This window comes from Equus caballus, chromosome 10 (genome assembly GCF_041296265.1).
Source record: "Equus caballus isolate H_3958 breed thoroughbred chromosome 10, TB-T2T, whole genome shotgun sequence".
NCBI classification, from domain to species: domain Eukaryota; kingdom Metazoa; phylum Chordata; class Mammalia; order Perissodactyla; family Equidae; genus Equus; species Equus caballus.
In genome coordinates, this window is record NC_091693.1 from 17,962,635 (window position 1) to 17,979,594 (window position 16,960).

A 16,960-nucleotide genomic window follows, 5' to 3' on the forward strand; every position below is an offset into this window, starting at 1 on the left:
AAGGGTCTCAGGGGTTTGGGGACTCTTCTGTACACTTGCATATCGTTTCCAGAAGATGTGAGCTGGCCAACCGTTCTGGCCACCTGGAGTCAGCTCGTCACCCCCGTCCACACAGAAACACGCACTCGCACACGCACACCACGAGATCCGTGACAGCAGGGACTGGGTCTCCTGTGGCCACAGTCGCACCCCCAGCACCTGGGCGGCAGGGCGTGACATCACGAGAGCACTCTGTAATGTGTGTTAAACCCACAAACCCCGCGAGGCCCTGTGCCCAGCACCTAGCACACCATTCCCTACGGGCCGGGAGAGGAAAGTCCCCCAGGACAGAGTGGGTCTGCAGGGCGGCGAGGAGAGGAGTGGGTGTCCTCTCCAGGGTTCCGGCTTGGTGACCTCCTGAGCTCCCAGAGGGCAGGGCTGGCCGTGGTGTCTGGGGCTGCGTCCCTGTGTCCAGGCCAGGGCACGGCACACGGCAGGTGCCGGGTGAACGCTTGTCGAGTGAAAGAACGTGTGGTGTAGTTCCGCCACTTCTCAAGAAGGTTTTCTCTGGGCTGCCCTCTCCTCACGTGGTCAAGTCTAAACTATGGTCATTGAGTGTGTGTTGAGTGAAGGAAGGAAGGAAGTTGTAGGGTGCAAAGGAGAGAACTGCCCTCTCCAGTGGTTTCCAACCCTAGCTGCACATCTGAATCACCTGTGGAACTTTCAGGACAAAGCAAAAAACAAAAAGCCCCAAAGGGTGAGGAAGCTCGCCAAACCAGTTCAGGGTGTGAGCCAAGCCTGCGCCCCTCCATCCACCTGAAGCTCCCCTGGGCTGGGGGACCGCGGTGCGGGTCCCTGATGGCACAGACTCGGCGCTGACCCCCAGCCCGTGCCGTGGCAGACGTCGGTGATCCAGCTCTGGGCCAGGGGCCCCCGCTGAGCTCCAGAAGGCCAATGTCCATCGATGGCAGCTGGGGAGCCGACGGGACAGAGGAGCAGGGCGGGGGGTCTGCCTCACCAGGGCAAACCTGGGCCTCCCCAGGACTTCTTCCAGGCTCCAGGCTGGATGAAGCGCCTCCCGGGGAGCTGCCCTGCCTCCACCCCGGCCTGTGGCGACAGTCCGCCTGGGCACTGAGCCTCTGCTGTCCCCGCAGGGAGGAGGGCCCGCGCAACGCACTCAGGCTGCTCAGAGGCAGGCCCGCCAACGTGACAGGGTGTGTGGCGGGGTGCGGAGCAGGGTGGCTGAGGGCTCCTGGCACCTCCCCTCCACTCCCCGTACCTACGGGCCCTCGTTCTCTGCCCCGCTGCTTCCTCCTCCCCTGTCCTGCGACAGAAGGAACAAGAGCCACTGGGGCCTCCCACCCTCCTTCCAGGGAAACGTGGACATGGGGCGAGGACGGGAGATTTGGGGGGCCTCTGCCACCCCTTCTCACCCACTGTTGCATCCCATGCTCCAGCCAGCTCTGTGGGGTGGCACTGCCACCTGCTGTCCCAGCCTAGGAACCCGAGGCCCACAGAGCCCAAGGGCCCAGAGGGCGCTCGCTGCATCCAGACAGGTGTTCCCAGACTCCCAAGCCATGCCCGTCCCCGCCCCATGGCCCGAGCTCCCCTCCCCAGACCCCTGGCCCCGTCCCCTCTCCGGGCCAGGCTCGCCCTGAGGACGCGCACCCTCCTTTCCCAGAGTGTGCCCAGGACCCGAGGGGCACCAGGAAGGACAGAAGACGGAACGCAGGCCCTGAGGGTGAAGGGGCAGCACAGGTGAGCAGGAAGAGACTCATGCCGCAGTGCTGTTTTTATTTCCTTTCTTGAGCCAGCTGCAGCTTCCGCCCAGCAAGACCCCACAGCACTAGGGAAGGAGCGGAGGGCGGGCGCGGGACGTCCCTCTGCGCTCCGGGCCTGGGGTCTCTCCTGAGAGGTCGGCTGTGGAGGCTGGGGGAGGCTCCTGGTGCGGGGCTGGGGGGGGGGAGCCCACCCCAACAGCGAGAGCACATGTTGGGGCTACCTGTGCTCAGGGCTCGGCTGGGGGACGAAGTGGGGAGACCGAAGGCAACCTCACAACTCAGCTGGTTGGAGGACGGGGGTCAGATGCTGACCCCACCCCCTGGCAGCAGCTACAGCAAATAGGTCTGTGTCAAAGATTGCGTGTTTTGGGGTGGAGAAGGGCACCTTTGGGGGCTTAAATAAAGGGGCAGAGGGCGAGGGATGCAGCGAGAACAGAGAGGCCGCCTGGCTGGCAGGCCCGCCCGAGGCCGAGGCCGCGCTGGGCCCCGCTGTGGCAAGGAGGCTCCGTGTGCAGGGAGGGGCGCGCAGCCAGGCCTCAGGTCCACCACTCCGGGCTCACGTGATCCTTGCTGGAGGGAGAGCGCGGGCAGGAGGGGCCGGGCGAGGGGCTAGCGCAGGTCCTCCTCGTCGCCCTGGATGGTCTTCTTGACGCGGAGCAGCATGGTGGTGAGCCACTGGTCCAGCCGCGAGATGGAGTCGTACTCCTTCACCTGCGACAGGGCACGCGGGGGACCTGCCGGGGCGGCCAAGCCCACGCCGGGCCGAGGCTCCCTCCCTGCCCCCCGGCCGGGAGCTCGAGGGCCCCAGGCCCTGGATTCTCTGGACGTGCCCCGCTGGCCTCGGGCCCTGAGGAGCGAGGGGAGGTGAGGCCCCAGCCAGCCAGAGCGGCTCCCTGTGTCTTCACTAGCCTGGGGTAGGGCTTCCCTCGGGGGGAAAAGAGATTTTGCAGATTAAAGGAAAGAGGTCCAGCCTCCTTGTTTCATGGATGGGAAACTGAGGCCTGCAGATGGGAAAAAGGCCTGTTCCTTGTGCCCTGGGAGGGGGAGGCCAGAGAGGGACCCATGCCCTGTGGTGCCGCCTCCTCTCCCTTCTCTGTGCTCCCTGGCTGAGCTTCCCAAGGCCCCCCATAGGGGCTGTGATGCCTGAGGGGCACCCAAGGAGACACACGCCTGACAGACACGGTCTAGAGGACCGGAGGAGAACTTGAGCTGGACACACCTGGTTCCAGAATGTTCAGAACAGAGTGAGGGAGGGAGAAACCACTATGTGGGGCGGCTCCCTCAGGGAAGGTGGCGCTGGATGGCGGGGCCCTCCCAACAGCGCCGCTCCTGCCCCCCAGCTCCACTCCCCCTTCCCCTGGAGAGGGGATGACACGACTCGTCTCCCTCCCCATCTGTGCCTGTGGGTCGCCAAAGCGCCCGAGGTGGGACGGCCCTCACCCGCTCACCCGGGGATCCAAGTGGTGCACAGGCCTCGGCCTTCAAAGGCAGACGGATGCGGGTTCGAATCCCAGCTCCGCCCCAAGGCACCAAGGACGAGTGTCCGCACCCCATTTGGCCTCAGGGCCACCATCTTCCAGAGGGCAGAACACACCCTGCACCTCTCGGGGCAACTTGTGAGTGAGGATTCCGGGGTGACTGGAGAGAGCAGGGAGCACACAGCAGGGGCCGCGGCCGGAGACAAAGGGAGAGGCTCACAGAGAGTCTGAGAGGACGGCCACCCCGCCTGCCACTCACCGCCTCAGTGTAGCCGTCCACGTTCTGCTCCTCGTGGGCTTCTAGCAACTTCTGTGGGGAAAGTGGCAGGCAGGGGTCAGGACCCAGGCTGGCCCGAGGGCTGCCCTGATCAGATCCACACCCCCATCGGGGTGGGAGAGTCGGGGGCCCCCCCATGCTGACGGACAGCAAACAAGGGGCTGTGTTCCAAGTCTGCCCTTGGCTTCAGAAGTGGCTCTCGACCTCCCTGACACAGAACCTCGTGTGTGCGTGCGTGCGTGTGAGTGTGTGTGCGTGCGTGTGTGCCATCACGCGGCCTCCCAGCTCTGGCCCTGGCTCCAGCGCTGCCTGAGCCCTACTGCTCTCACGCTAACGGGACCCCAGGCCTCCAGCTTCCCCATCCACGGCTCCGGCCACCCGCCTCCAGGCCCAGAGGAAGGAGAGGGGTGGCAGGCGCCCAGCACCCACCTTCATCAGCTTGCACTCTCGGGAGTCGGAGAACGCGGGGAACAGCTCTTCGTACTTCTGGACAGCCAGCTGAGCATCGGCGAGGGCAGAGGGAAGGGAGGGGGCAACCTGATCAAGTGGCCTTCAGAGCCGCTGGCCTAGCAGCTGAGGGTACCTGGGCACACCTGGGCCCTGAGCCAGCTCTGCGCCCCTCTCCTAGCCCCCAGTGTCACCTGGCTCTGCGCCTGGTGGCAGAGACAGCTGCGGGCAGAGGAGGGCGGGGGGCCAATGAGAACCCTGCCTCCCCGATACAGCCCCCACGCCAGGCCTGGCGCTGCGCACTTCTCACATGGGACCGTCAGGAGGACCCAGGAGGCTCACGGGACAGTGACCCGATTTAGAAAGCAGGGACAGACCAGAGGGCAGTGATCCACTCAGGGAACAGGGTAAGCGGTGGGGCAGGGACCTGAACAGCCCAACGCCTAAGCCTGAGCTCTCATCCGCCGTGCCAGGTGCAGGAGCAGGAAATGCCAACTCCGGCGGAGTACCAGCTCCTCCCCTCCGCATTCTCTGCTCCCCCTGCCCAGCCCTGGCCCCTCTCTTGCCAAGAAGCCCTGAAAACGGGTGCTTCAAATCATGGCACTGGGAGTCAGAAAGATCTAGAATCCTGGGCTGCACTTGACTCGCCATGTGGCCTTGAACAGGGACTCTAGTCTCAGCCTCAGGGTCTTCATCTATAAACGGATGAAGGGGAGCCGGCCTCACGGGCCGCAGTAAGGATTCGACACGTGCTCTCACGAAAGAGAGAGCCTGGCACCGAGGGAGCCAGGAGCTGGCAACTCCAATGCTACAGAGACCAGGCAGGTAACATCAGAGACCGAACCGTGCTAGTGCGAACAGGCATTTCCTGCCCGAGGCCAAAGGTCAGGGGCCAGATGTGAGAGAGAGACTTGCCTCTGCTAAGGGGTTGAGGGGTCACTTGGCCTAGTGAGCCACAGTGCGGGGGCGGTGACCCAGGGTGGGGGCGGTGACCCAGGGTGGGGGCAAGCTCAGGTGGGCTCACTGGCCGGGCTCACCTTGGCATTGAGCATGTCGATGCAGAAGTGGCAGAGGGCCGCCTTGAAGAAGTAGTCCTTGGCGCTGTACTTGAGGAGGGGGCTGTCCATGGCGGTGGTCCCCACCTGTGGGCACGTGGAAGCAGCTGTGTGAGCTTGGGTCGGGCAGCCAGAGGGCCAGGTCACTACCAGCACCGGGGAGCAGCTGGAGCTGGAGCTGGGTCTGTGCCCCGGGTGAGGCCTGTGGGGGACCCTGAGGGCAGGAGGCCAGGGACCAGTCCTGGGGATTGGCAACCGCCACACGAGTGACCGAGGGCCAGAGCATGATGGGGCGGTGTTGCCACAGGGCTGAAGCCAGGTGTCCGTGGGCCTCCTGAAGCGCCGAGATGGTGGGAGGCGGCGGCCCTGCTGTCATGCCCGACAGGAGGCTGGCATGTCGGCGGGCAGGGGGTGGCAGGCTGCAGGAACATGGGAGGTGGTGCCCGCCCCTCTCTCCTCCGAGGCCAGCTGCCTGCCTTTCTCCGGGCCAGGCTGAGCCCACCAGGACGGCCCGGGCCCGCCCAGCTCGCCCTGCACAGCAGAGGGGAGCCCGTGCGCCCATGTCACGCTCCTTCCCGCTCCCGCCATGCTGAGGGGCTGGGCACCCCAGGCCAGCGCAACTCTTCTCGCTCCCACCCGCCTCTGCTTCTTCAGTTGGCCTCGCTCGGGGGCCACGCAGGACGCGCTCTGTGAGGAGCGTGGGAAGGGCTACGTCCAGGGAGAGGGCGGTGGCACCAAGTGGGGCTGTGGGTGGAGAAAGCGTCTGGCCAGGCTGAGCAGAGGGCGAGGGCGAGAGAGACGACAGAGGGAAGTGGAAGGAGAGGGAGGGCGGCAGAGGGGCGCTGTGGGACACCTAGGATGGGGCGTGATGCCCTCCGCGGGCAGCAGGGCTCCACCCCCAACCTGTGCCCACCTGCTCGTAGATGTCAATGGCCTTCTGATACTGCTCCAGCTGCGCGGCGTAACCAGCCACCTTCAGCAGACACTTGTTGGCCGAGCTGCATGGGGCAGAGAGGAGACGGGGGCGGTCGGTGGCTGGGCAGGGCCCCAGGGCTGGGGCGGCAGAGGGGAGCCGGGTGCCGGTACCTGTTGGACTCCTCGCCTTTGTAGTAGTCGGCAGACTGCTCGTAGTGGGCGATGGCCTGCGGTATGGAGGGAGGAGAGGGCGAGGGGCCGTGGTGCAGCCCGGGTCACTTGCAGGCCCGCCCTCGGTCTGAGTGCTGCCAGCGCCCCACGCCCCTTCCCAGTACTCAGACCCAGAGGGCTCCCCCAGTTGCTAGCAGAGAGGGACCCTGGTCCCGAGACGGGCTGCCGCAGCCCTGGCCTCTGCTGGCCTGGCAGGCCCTGGCGGCCACTCACCTTCTCGATGTCCACCAGCTCCGTCTCATAGATCTCAGCAATGGAGATGTGGTGCTTGGCTGCGATGGTGAACCGGCCCTGGGTGCGACACGGAATGGTTGGCCTGTGACCAGTGGCGACCTGAATGCCTCCAGCTCAGCCACGCCCCTCTGGTCCCCAAGGCTGGTGGACTGCTGCCCCCCCGCCGCCCAAGGGGAGGTGTGTGGAAGAGGCTGCCCATCGAGAGGCAGAGATGCTTCAGGGGCTCTCGAGGGGGGCGCAGGTCTGTGTGCTGCCCTGACCGGGTAGCCCTGGGCAGTCACTGCACATCCAGCCTCCACCTCCATCCTGTCCACAGGGGCAGGTGGCGTGGCGCCAGGGAGAATGGGACTGAGCCCCAAGCCTGCACCCACCCCCAGGGCTGGTCCATGGCCGCCCGGTTGCTGAGGGCAGCAGGAAAGGGCAAGGCCCCAGGCTGAGCCAGGCCTAGTGTGAGGTCTCAGTGACCCGTGTGGAGGCCTGTGTCCCCGGGCTCAGCCAGGCCCCGTCTGGGAAATCAGTGACCCCTGTGTGGAGGCATGTCACCCTGGGCTCAGCCAGGCCCTGTCTGGGGCATCAGTGACCCCTGTGTGGAGGCGTGTGTCCCCTAGCTCAGGCAGGCCCTGTCTGGGGTCTCAGTGACCCCTGTATGGAGGCGTGTGTCCTCGGGCTCAGGCAGGCCCCGTCTGGGGTATCAGTGACCCGTGTGGAGGCATGTCCCCTAGGGCTCAGCCAGGCCCTGTCTCGGGTATCAGTGACCCCTGTGTGGAGGTGTGTGCCCACAGGCTCAGCCAGGCCTAATGTGGGGTCTCAGTGACCCCTGTGTGGAGGCATGTCCCCCTGGGCTCAGCCAGGCCCCGTCTGGGGTCTCAGTGACCCCTGTGTGGAGGTGTGTGTCCCTGGGCAAGTCACGTCACTTGTCGGGCCCCCTCTGCTGCCTGTCGAGTGGGATGACCCCAGGGCCCCCGCTGGGCCCTGCAGAGGGCTGCTGGAGAGGATTAAATCCCTCAGCTGGGGTGCTTCGTCCACAACGGGCACCACAGTCACTGTTGTAAGTACAATGCGACAGCATCGCCTGGGCCCCACAGGGGCAGGACCCTTGGTTCCTGCCTGGAGGAGTGGTCTGACAACAGAAAGGTCGAGCGTGAAGAGGCAAACAAGAGAATGGATAGGAGCCTGCCCAGTTTGGTCCACGGTCCCAGCTCCCTGGCCTTGGCTGGCAGCCGCCTCTCCGGGGCTCCTGTCAATGGGGATGCTCCCTGGGGCGGGGCAGGCCTGAGCAGACTCTGGGCCCTGCCTCCCTACCCCCTGGCCTGCCAGGAGCTACTGATCAAATGGGATACTGGTGGGCAGGCTGGGAAAGGGGAAAGCGCTGGACACACATGCCCCAGTCACCGTACCTTCTACAGATGAAGACAATGACAGCCCATGGGGAGGGCAGAGGCAGGACCCAATCTGGGGTGGGGCCATCAGCCCCTGGGATGTGCTGGGACTGCAGCCAGGAACCATGCGGGTGGGGAGCTGGGTGAGGACCCAGCCAGCCAAGCCCAGCTCAGTGACCAAACTCCCCTGGCTCCCACTCCCCTCCCCGCCTGCTTCTGGTGCTGGAAGAGAGGAGGTGAGGCTGGGGCAGTAAGGTGGACCAGGAGGGGGATGGATGGACGTGCGGCGACCCTTACCATGTCTGTGTAGATCTCAATTGCTCTCATCAAACAGTTAATGGCCTCTGGGGAGAGAAGAAGGGAGGAGGGAGGAGAAAGCAGAAAGTGAAGGCACTGCCACAGCAGCTGAGGAGAGGAGGATGCAGGGCAGGCGCTGCGGCCACTGCGCAGAGACCAGCAGGCACTGGGAGATGCCGGGTCTATGCTCTGCGGGGCTGGGAGGGAGGGAGAAGGCGGCCCTGAGTCTCAGGATACCTAGTTGCACTGATTTATTCTGTAGATGGTGATCTGCTGGTCACAACTTCAGGGAGGAGCCCTGCCGACGTGGCTGCCTCTCCCTCGGGCCGCCATGATGCCACCACATTCCCAGCAACCCCAGGGACACAGCTGGCCCTGGGTCGGGCTGACATCCCGACTCCCATCCCATGGGTGTTTTGAGCCAGACCTGTCAAGGCCCTGCCTCAGAGGCCAGAGCTGCTGGCAAGGGGAGAGGCAGGGCCCAAGGCAGCCAGGCCTGCATCGCCGGACACCCAGGGTCCACCCGGGCTTGGCCACCTGTTCACTGTGGGACCTGAATCAGCCACATGCCCCACACCTGTCATGGCAGGAGGAGGCGGGATGCCGTGACACCAAGGCCCCTTCAGCGGGAATCTCACCACGTCTCTGCCCAGGCCTCGGCCCTCGGCAGAGCTGTCCGTGCCCTCTCTAACCCAGCACGGCTCCCCACCAGCTCCTCAACCACAGGCTTCACCAACAAACCCACCCAGCGGGATGGGGTGGCACCTGAGAGGACCAACTGGGCCACTTCTGATTTACTATCTCTTGCAAGACTTCAAATTGGGGGATGGCTTTTTTTCTTTTTTGACAAGTTATTTGGAGGAGAGAGAGAAGCACGAGTGGGAGGCATTTTCTAGCAGACAGAGATGCGCTCTCGGGCGGATTTTTTTTTTAACATCGTTTTAACGCATCTCAGGAGGAAAGGGTGTGGGGGAGGGGGAAAGACAGAGAGTCTGGACAGACCACAGGACCTGGTCTCTGAGCCGGGGCCAGGCTGAAAGTTTGGCCCGCCGTCCAGGACATTTGCAAGGCTCCTGATGCACCACTGGGTCTCCAGTCGGCTGGGTGCACTGGGCCTGAGGTCACGCAGTGCAAGGCCTGGCGGCTGCTCTCAATGGACTAACAGCCTCCCTGCCCAGGGGACACAAACAGAGGCCCTGAGCCTCAGACCGTGGCTGGGACTTCGGGGAGCCCACATGGCCCCTAAATTTACATGGAGAAAGTGGGTATCTGTGAGCACTGTTCTGGGGGAGGAAGGAAGGGTCTATAGGTTTGGTCCAATTCTGAAAGGCCTCCGGGGACCCCAAAAAGATTCAGAGAGTCCACCATTTGGTCACAGCTCCCTGGCCAACAGTTGGAAGCTGGGCCAGTGGGGAAGAGGAAAAGAAGGAAAAAGGGGGCAGAGGAGAAGGCAAGGGAGAGAACACAGAAATCATGGCTGGAAGCGGTGGTACTTCAGCACTCACGCACTCTCTAACAGAGCGCTTCTGGAAGGAACTGATCAGCTAACCACAGGATGCAACCCAGATTGCAACACTGTGATAAGGACCGTGATAAGGACGGACAGCAGAGCGTGGGGCGGCAGGGAGGGGCTCTGCACAGGCTCCTCCTCCATCCTCTGCCCCAGGGGGCAGGGAGTGGCCGGCAGGTCCCCAGGCAGGTGACTGGTGGACCCCCCTCCCTCTCCTGGAAACACCTGGGGTGCCCCGCCTGGCACCTCAGGCAGGGGTGGCAAAGGCTGCCCCAGTGAGATCAGCAGCCGCAGAGGGGAGAGGCTAGAAGTCCCCCGGCAGGACACCCCGCAGCTGCCACCCTGGGCCTGCTGGCGCTGGCGTGCCGTCAGCAAGGAGCAGCAGCGGGGAAGAAAGCTTAGCCGAGGGCGGCAGCACGGAGGCACCGGGCTAAGCCCCTTCACGCCTGTCCTTGCTCTGCGACAGCTGGCTCTGAAGGCAGCAGGCTGCCAGCTGACGCCCACATGAGTGCCACCGACGCAGTGGCTGCAGCTGGCTTATCTCGTCACCAGGACCCTGAGGAGGAGCAACCAGCACACCCATGGCGGGCACAGCAAAACCCACCACACATGTCCACCACCCCCTCTGTCCACCCTCAGAAAACCGGAGCCAGAAAGGGGCTCCGCAGTGATGCAGCCGGGATGCAGCCCGGGGGCGTGAGGCCAGAGAGGGAAGGCACAGCTCAGGGAGACAGGGCGTCTGCCACCCAGGGCCCTCTCCCCAGCCCTGTGCTCCAGCCCCTCCGGTCAGCGGCAGGCCCTCTCCCATCACGCCCCCGGACTCAGCCCCAGGTGCCTCCTCAGTAAAACGGGGGGCAAATGACAGAACCCCACGAGGACATGGAATGGCTTAAAGGAAGATGCTGAGTGTCTGGGTGGGCAGTAGGCACCCGGTAAATGGCAGTGGGGGTAGGGCACGTGGGGCCACTTCCCCGGCTCAGGTGCATGCAAGCACACGTGCGTCCTGAGGTCCAGCCATCAGACAGGCAGGCAAAGGCCTCCCTGGCCTGCGTCCACCCGGAGCAGCCGGCAGTGGCTGAGAAACTCTGGGGAAGCACGGCTATGGGCGTCACCTCCCCACCTCCAGCCACCAAGAGGGCAGCAGGCCACCCTGGCCCACACTCAGAGGGAGAGAGCGAGGACAGGAGCCAACTCCTCTCCTTCCGCCCCAGCCAGCTCCGCAGGCCTTCGGCAAAGGCGCACCCAGCTGCCTCGAGGGGAGCGCCTCCAGGACTCCTGTCGGAAGTGCTGCCACACCGAGGCGTTCCAGGCAGGTGAGGCAACCAGCAAGGCCCCGGGCAGCTGGCCGCTGCTGGGGAAACTGGGCGGGTTTCCAAGGGGGCCCTCCAGCTCTGTTTCACAAAGCACGGGGCCCAGGGGCAGAGGCTAGGGGAGCCCAGGCCAGGCCCCTGCCTGACGGGAGCCAAGGGCCGCCCTCACCGGATGTTCACTACAGGCCAGATGCCACAAGGGCAAGTCTGTGCTTCATCTCACGTGTGGGACCCCGCTTTACCAGACCAGGAGATGGAGCCCAGAAGATTAAGTGACTGTGAGGTCATGGGGCCAGGCTCCACCCAGACCTCAGAGAGCACGCTGCCCACATCCCCCCGGGCCCTGACTGGGCGGCAGTGGCGCTGGGACAGCTCAGTGCTCCTCCCCGCTTGGCACTGAGAACCAGGGCTCTAGCCGAGGCACCCGCGCCCAGCTCTGCCCAAACAAGGCTCTCCTCCACACCACCGCCTCTCACGTTTCCTGAAAGGTACCCCACCCCAACCCCACCCCCCAGGGCAGTGAACTCTGCTTGCTGATCCCTGGAGAAACCAAGTTGGTCTCTGTGCCCTACGATGGGCACGTCGTCACCCCTAACGACAGCTACTTTCTCATTGGCCTGGGACGCCTCAGCCACCCCGCTGGGCTTCCTAAGGCCAGGCATGGCCATGCCCCTGACCCAGGCCCTAGCACCCAACACACACCCTGCAGAGCCTGGAAAGGCTCAGACCAGAGGCCTGGGAAGAAGGCGACATCACAGAGCCAGGTGGGGCCTGCTTGTGCAAAGCGCTGGGCTTGATCAGAGAGCAAATGGTGTTGAGCACATGTCACGCAGCCTGGCACTCCGCCGCACCCCAAAACAAGGCCTTCCAGTCACTCCGGAGCAGCAGCTGAATGTCACAGATGCCAGGGCCACATCTCCAGGCCAACCAGTTCCCCAGGGAGCAGAGGAAGGGCTGGGGTAGGGGCTCCATGAGGGACACACAGATGTCCCTGGGCGATTCTCGATGAAAACAAACCCAGGGTCGCCTGGGGTCATCATCACAACACCCACGCGGCCTGCTGTGCCCAGCGCCACCAGCCAGTCGCACTCAGCTTGGTGCACAGAGCGACAGGGCCCCCCCAGCCACGAGGCCTCCCTTCGGGTTCTTGCTAAGCCTGAGCCCACCATGTGACAGCTCAGATCAACATTTGTGAGACCCCTGGCTGCAGACGAGTGACTGGTCAAGTCTAGGGGACAGAGAAGAGCTCCCTGGTCAACAGAGATCAAACCCCTGACTGGGCACTGAATGTCCCTGAAGGCGGTAACGGACCTGCCAGCAACGCCAGAGCGCTGGTGTGTGAGCCGGCGCTCGCCAATCTTTGCAGAGACCTCCGGGAACTGCTGCAAACTGTCCTCTCCTGGGAAGGACAAGTCTTTATTCCAAGATTATGCAGCTTTTTTTAAAAAAAAATTCATGTACTTCCTATTCTCTTATGAGAGGACGGTGACCATAGATGGTCATTAAAAAAAAGTCTTTGCTTGCTAAAATTAAAAGTTAGCAACCTACGTCTGGCACCAAGATTAAAAAGATAAATTAAAATTCCAGCTCCATGAGACTTGAAAGCCTGGCACCCGTCGGGCTGCGCTTCCACTTCAGGATGAGCCCAGTGGGACAAAAACGGTCTCTCACGATGAGTCAGTCCCCAGCACGCGCTCACTTTAAGGAGCCTGCTCTCCAGCGTTAGCGGCGGTGGGGGGGGGGGGGGGGGCCAGCCAGGTTAGCCAGGTTAGGAGGATTTCCGGTAGGTTTCCGTAGCGACTCCTACCTGGCTGGCCTCGGGAGCCTCCCAGCCCCTTCTGCATGTTAATTCTGACAACAGAACAGATTTCCTCCCTCCTGGGCGTGCGGTGGGTCTGAAATGGGACTCCCACTCCCAAATGCTCCCAGGCTCCGGGAGCGGGCGATCAGCTGCACACACCGAGCGGAGGGGGAGGGGGAGGCTTGGAGCGAGATGCAAATACCACCCGGAAGGGAGCCAGCTCTGAAATCAAAGCGCTGCCTCCCCGCCAGCCTGTCACATGTCACCCATGTCGGCCATGGAGAGAAGCTGAGCCGCCACCGACTGGAGGATTGCTCCACAGCGCACCCCGCAGGGGCTCTGGGCAGCCAGCCTGGGACCCTCGGCGGCCCTCACCTTGGGGGTCAGCCTTCTTGAACGCGTTGCCTGCGTCCACAAAGCAGGTGGCTGCGTCGTGCTTGCTCTGGAGCTGCAGGTGCAGCTGGGCTGCCTGGCAGAAAGCATTTCCGGCAGCTGCAACAGAGAAGAGTGACCCTGGCTGGGCGGGGCTCCGTGCTCTGTAAGCCCCTCAGACACTGCCTGGGAGGTGGGCGAGCTCTTGAGAACGTGGCAAGGGCCCCTGAGACAGGAAGACACTGGCCTCAACCTCAGGCCTCCTGACCCCAGCAATGCCCCGCTGGGAGTCTCAAACCACAGGGCTGGGAGCCAGCACCCAGAGGCAGAGCCGGAGGGGTGCGGGGAAGAGAGGGGCAATCGAGACTCACCTACACGCTTCCCCGTGCACAGCCCCTTTCCGAGTCCGAGCTCTCTTCCCCCGACTCCCATCTCTTCCTGTCTAGCTTGCCCCACCCCTCTGCTCCGTCCACATTCTAGTTCCTCCCGAAGTCACTACAAGGCTCGTGGGCAAGGCACTAGGGGGGACACAGAGTGTCCGCTGCCCCCAGGAGCTTCATGTCCAGAAAGGGCAACAGGATGTGGGCATCAAGGGCTTGAGTATGTGGGGATAGGAGCCCATGGCCGGAGCAGAGGGCAGTGGAGGCCACAGCTGAAGGCCAGTCTGTGCTGTACTGGCTGCACACTGGCACCTTCCACAGGTCCCAAGCCATTCTGTTCACGCATCTGCAACCCTAAAGTGCCTTGCAGGAGACAGCAGGCTCTCTCCTCGGGGGAGAGGGCCCCGTGCTAACTGGGAGCTCCACAGCCCCCTCCCGCGGCTCCGAGGCTGCTTCCTTCATTCTCCTCCAGCTGGATTCCAGTCAGAGCCCTGGGCTGGGGGAGGACGAGAGGGCCCGCCCTGCAACTTCAGAGAAGCAGGGTTAACATGCCGCCCAGCTTTCCAGGGCTGCTGTGACAATTCAATTCAACAGTGCGTGCTTGGGGCTTAGCTGAGCGCGCAGTGAAGAGGAGCTGTGATCAATGTGATCACTGGAGCCACTTGAGCACCCCCAGCCCAGAATTCAGACTCTGATGGAAGCACCAGGGAACAGCTTCGGGGGAAACCTGAGATTCTGGATTTAAAGGGAAACCCCTCGAAGAGCTCATCAATCCACGTGGGTATATCGGGACTCAATAATCTATTTATGCGTCTCTCCTTTCCGTCCCTCTCTCCAAGGCCCTGGGACCCCAGCTGTAAAACAACCCAGTGAGCTTAACACAGCCAGAGGGCAGGCCAGTGGGTTTCTGCCTGGAGATGCACCAAAGGAGGGGCCGCAGGCTAACGTCCCAGCCAGGCTTTCCTGACGGAAGCTGAGGGAAGGAGGCGAGCGAGCCATGGAGGAGCTCTGCTGGGGGTCACATACCGCTCCAGTTCTTGGCCATTTTGAACATGTTTGCCGCTCTGGCGTAGATCTCGCAGGCTTCCTCCACTTTGGATGAGCCCCTGGGGAAAGAAGGTAAGGAGAAGATGGAGTCTGTGCCAAAGAGAAAGCAACCTTCTGCCCCAGCCCCTCACGATCTCCCTGTGAGGCCAGCTCCCTGTGCGGCCAGCTCCCCGCCGGCAGCGGCAGCCCAGGCCTCTGCTCCAGGCTCGAGAGACGCAGTCCAGGGTCCCGCTCCCTCACAGAGGCACGCCTGATGTGGGCTGCCTGGGCGCTCCCTGGGGAGGGCTGGGTGGCACTCACTGTGATACCAGCCCTCATATCAGTTCCCCCACACTGAACCCACCGTATATGGGGTTAAAACCAAAGCACTCAGCCCCTGCTTATTCCTCAGCTTCCTGGCCCCAGAACCCACTGTACCCCATGGAGACAAACGGCCAGGGACAGCCACCTGCATTCATTATCTCCTCCTCCTCCCCCTTACAAGCAGCCCCCTCAGGCTGGTAGTAAAGCTCCAACCAGAAAGGCCCTATGCTCCCCCTCCCCTACCTAAAAACCCCAATAAAAACCCTACCTTTTAGCTTTTCGGGGTGTTAGGGATTTCAGCGTTAGCTGCCCTCTCTCCTTGCTCAGGACTGTGCAATAATAAAATTCCTACTTTCTTCCACTACACCCGGTGTCAGAGATTGGCTTTCTGTGCAATAGGTGAGCAAACTCACTTCAGGTTCCATATTTGGTGACCCAGGTGGGACAACGTCCTAAGTGGACGTCTCGCCTGTGGCACACCGACCTCTGGCTAACGGCCTCTCTTGGAAGCTGTCCTGCAGCTGCCTGAGCCCCTGGTCTCAGGGACAGCCCCAAGTGACTGGCTGCTGACCGGATGTGGTTGGCCCACAGCGCTTTTGCTGTGGTGGTGGAAGAAACTAGGTTCAGGATCCAGGAAGAGATCTCTTGTAAGTCGCTGGTAGTTTTTGTTTTCGTCCTTGTGCTAACCTTTTCCAGCAGGACCAGCTGGAAATAATGGGTACCTGGCAGCCCTCTGGGCTCCGTTTGCTTTGAAGTTGCGACGCCCCGGCCAGATTTTGGGAAGTCCCCTGGGTGTGCACACCGAGGTCCCTTGTCCTTGCTCATTTGGGAAGATCTCTGTGGCGGATCTTCATTTGTTGGGCGCCCACCGAGTGTAGGACACGGACTAGGCCGGGACGGGAAGCACTTTGGTTTTTGGTTTTGGTTTTGGTCTTTGTTTTGGCTTCTGTTTGTGGCTGAGGGTTTTTGGCAAAGTGCGCTTGTTTGGTATTTGTTGTTGTCTGTCTGTTTGTCCTTTTAAAAGTGTTAACATGGGAGGTGCTGCGTCTATTCCACCTAAGAGCCCCTTGGGAAAAACTCTGGCTGACTGGTCGGCCTGTAGTTATAAGCCAATGTCTAAAGAGGGATGATGTTCCTTTCTAACACCACGTGGCCACAATATTCTTTAGACTCCAGAGGAAAAAAAAATGGCCTAACAATGGATCCGTAAGTGGGGAAACTTTTCAGAGAGCTCTCAAAAACAGCTGTTTTATTGGTACCTATGAAAAGACCAAATTAAAAGGAAACTACAATGACTAGTCTCAAAAACTTAACCCAACTTGGGGTCTCAGCTTCTTCTCGTGGTCTTACAGACGCTAATGCAAACATTACGTTAACAAAGAGAAATGAGAAAAGGAAGAGCAACAGGACTCATCCCAACAGGATGGAAATCTTCAGCTAGTTATTAAAAACAGAAACAGGATAAATAGAACAGACATGAAAAATGTTAAAACAAAGGTTTTGATAAAACACTGCCCAAGGGTGGATGGCCCCCCAAGATGAAAGGACAGCAGACAGGCCTGTTCTACTCCCCCCAGTTTGAAAAAATTAAAAAGCCCAAAGGCAGAAATCACAGTGAGAAACCTGACCAGCAATTGCGTGGGGCAACAGTTAGGCTACTAAGGTTGATGAGACTATAAAAATTAAAGTTTTTGAGCTCATATTATATAAAGAGGTTATGTCAACTGTGCCTGAGTGTTTTTTGGAAATGGATGTCATGCCTGGCTACAAAATGCTTCCCGTACACAGTATCCTAATACTGCAACTTGTTAATGGGGTTCTAATATAAGTTATCATTACAGGCATAAGTGTTGACAAAATTAAGATAAAGTTTTGTAAAAATTGATATACTTAAATGGGGCACTTTCAGTTTACCCCAACTGGTGTATTTACAGATGTAATTGGAAAAGCCAGCTACAACAATGGGAAGCCTATTTTAATCTTTTGAGGCTTCTAAATAAAATCAGGAATACTTACAGCCTCTTTAAAAGAAAATAACCAATTAAACATGCCAGCAGGTGAAGCCAAATCTGTGGCTTCTCTCTCCTCTCTGTGGAGCTTCCCAGCAAGCTGAGCTCCACTTCAACTCCCCCGAAATTCCTGACCTAAAATTAAGCAAGTAAAA

The 16,960-nt window shown here is 61.4% G+C and overlaps 1 protein-coding gene across 1 annotated transcript in view; it reads right to left on the reverse strand.

Annotated features, from left to right (window-relative positions):
• Nucleotides 1–1,715: 1,715 nt before the first annotated feature.
• The window catches only part of NAPA (NSF attachment protein alpha), a 30,500-nt gene continuing 15,255 nt past the window's right edge, over nucleotides 1,716–16,960 (reverse strand). The window contains exons 2-11 of the mRNA XM_001503216.7: nucleotides 14,473–14,552; nucleotides 13,070–13,186; nucleotides 8,074–8,120; nucleotides 6,377–6,454; nucleotides 6,104–6,159; nucleotides 5,931–6,015; nucleotides 5,000–5,104; nucleotides 3,945–4,013; nucleotides 3,498–3,548; nucleotides 1,716–2,471 (exon numbers count right to left, since the gene is read on the reverse strand). Coding sequence (XP_001503266.1) covers nucleotides 2,370–2,471; nucleotides 3,498–3,548; nucleotides 3,945–4,013; nucleotides 5,000–5,104; nucleotides 5,931–6,015; nucleotides 6,104–6,159; nucleotides 6,377–6,454; nucleotides 8,074–8,120; nucleotides 13,070–13,186; nucleotides 14,473–14,552 — 790 coding nt within the window. The 3' untranslated portion in view covers nucleotides 1,716–2,369. The remainder of the gene's footprint in view (nucleotides 2,472–3,497; nucleotides 3,549–3,944; nucleotides 4,014–4,999; nucleotides 5,105–5,930; nucleotides 6,016–6,103; nucleotides 6,160–6,376; nucleotides 6,455–8,073; nucleotides 8,121–13,069; nucleotides 13,187–14,472; nucleotides 14,553–16,960) is intronic.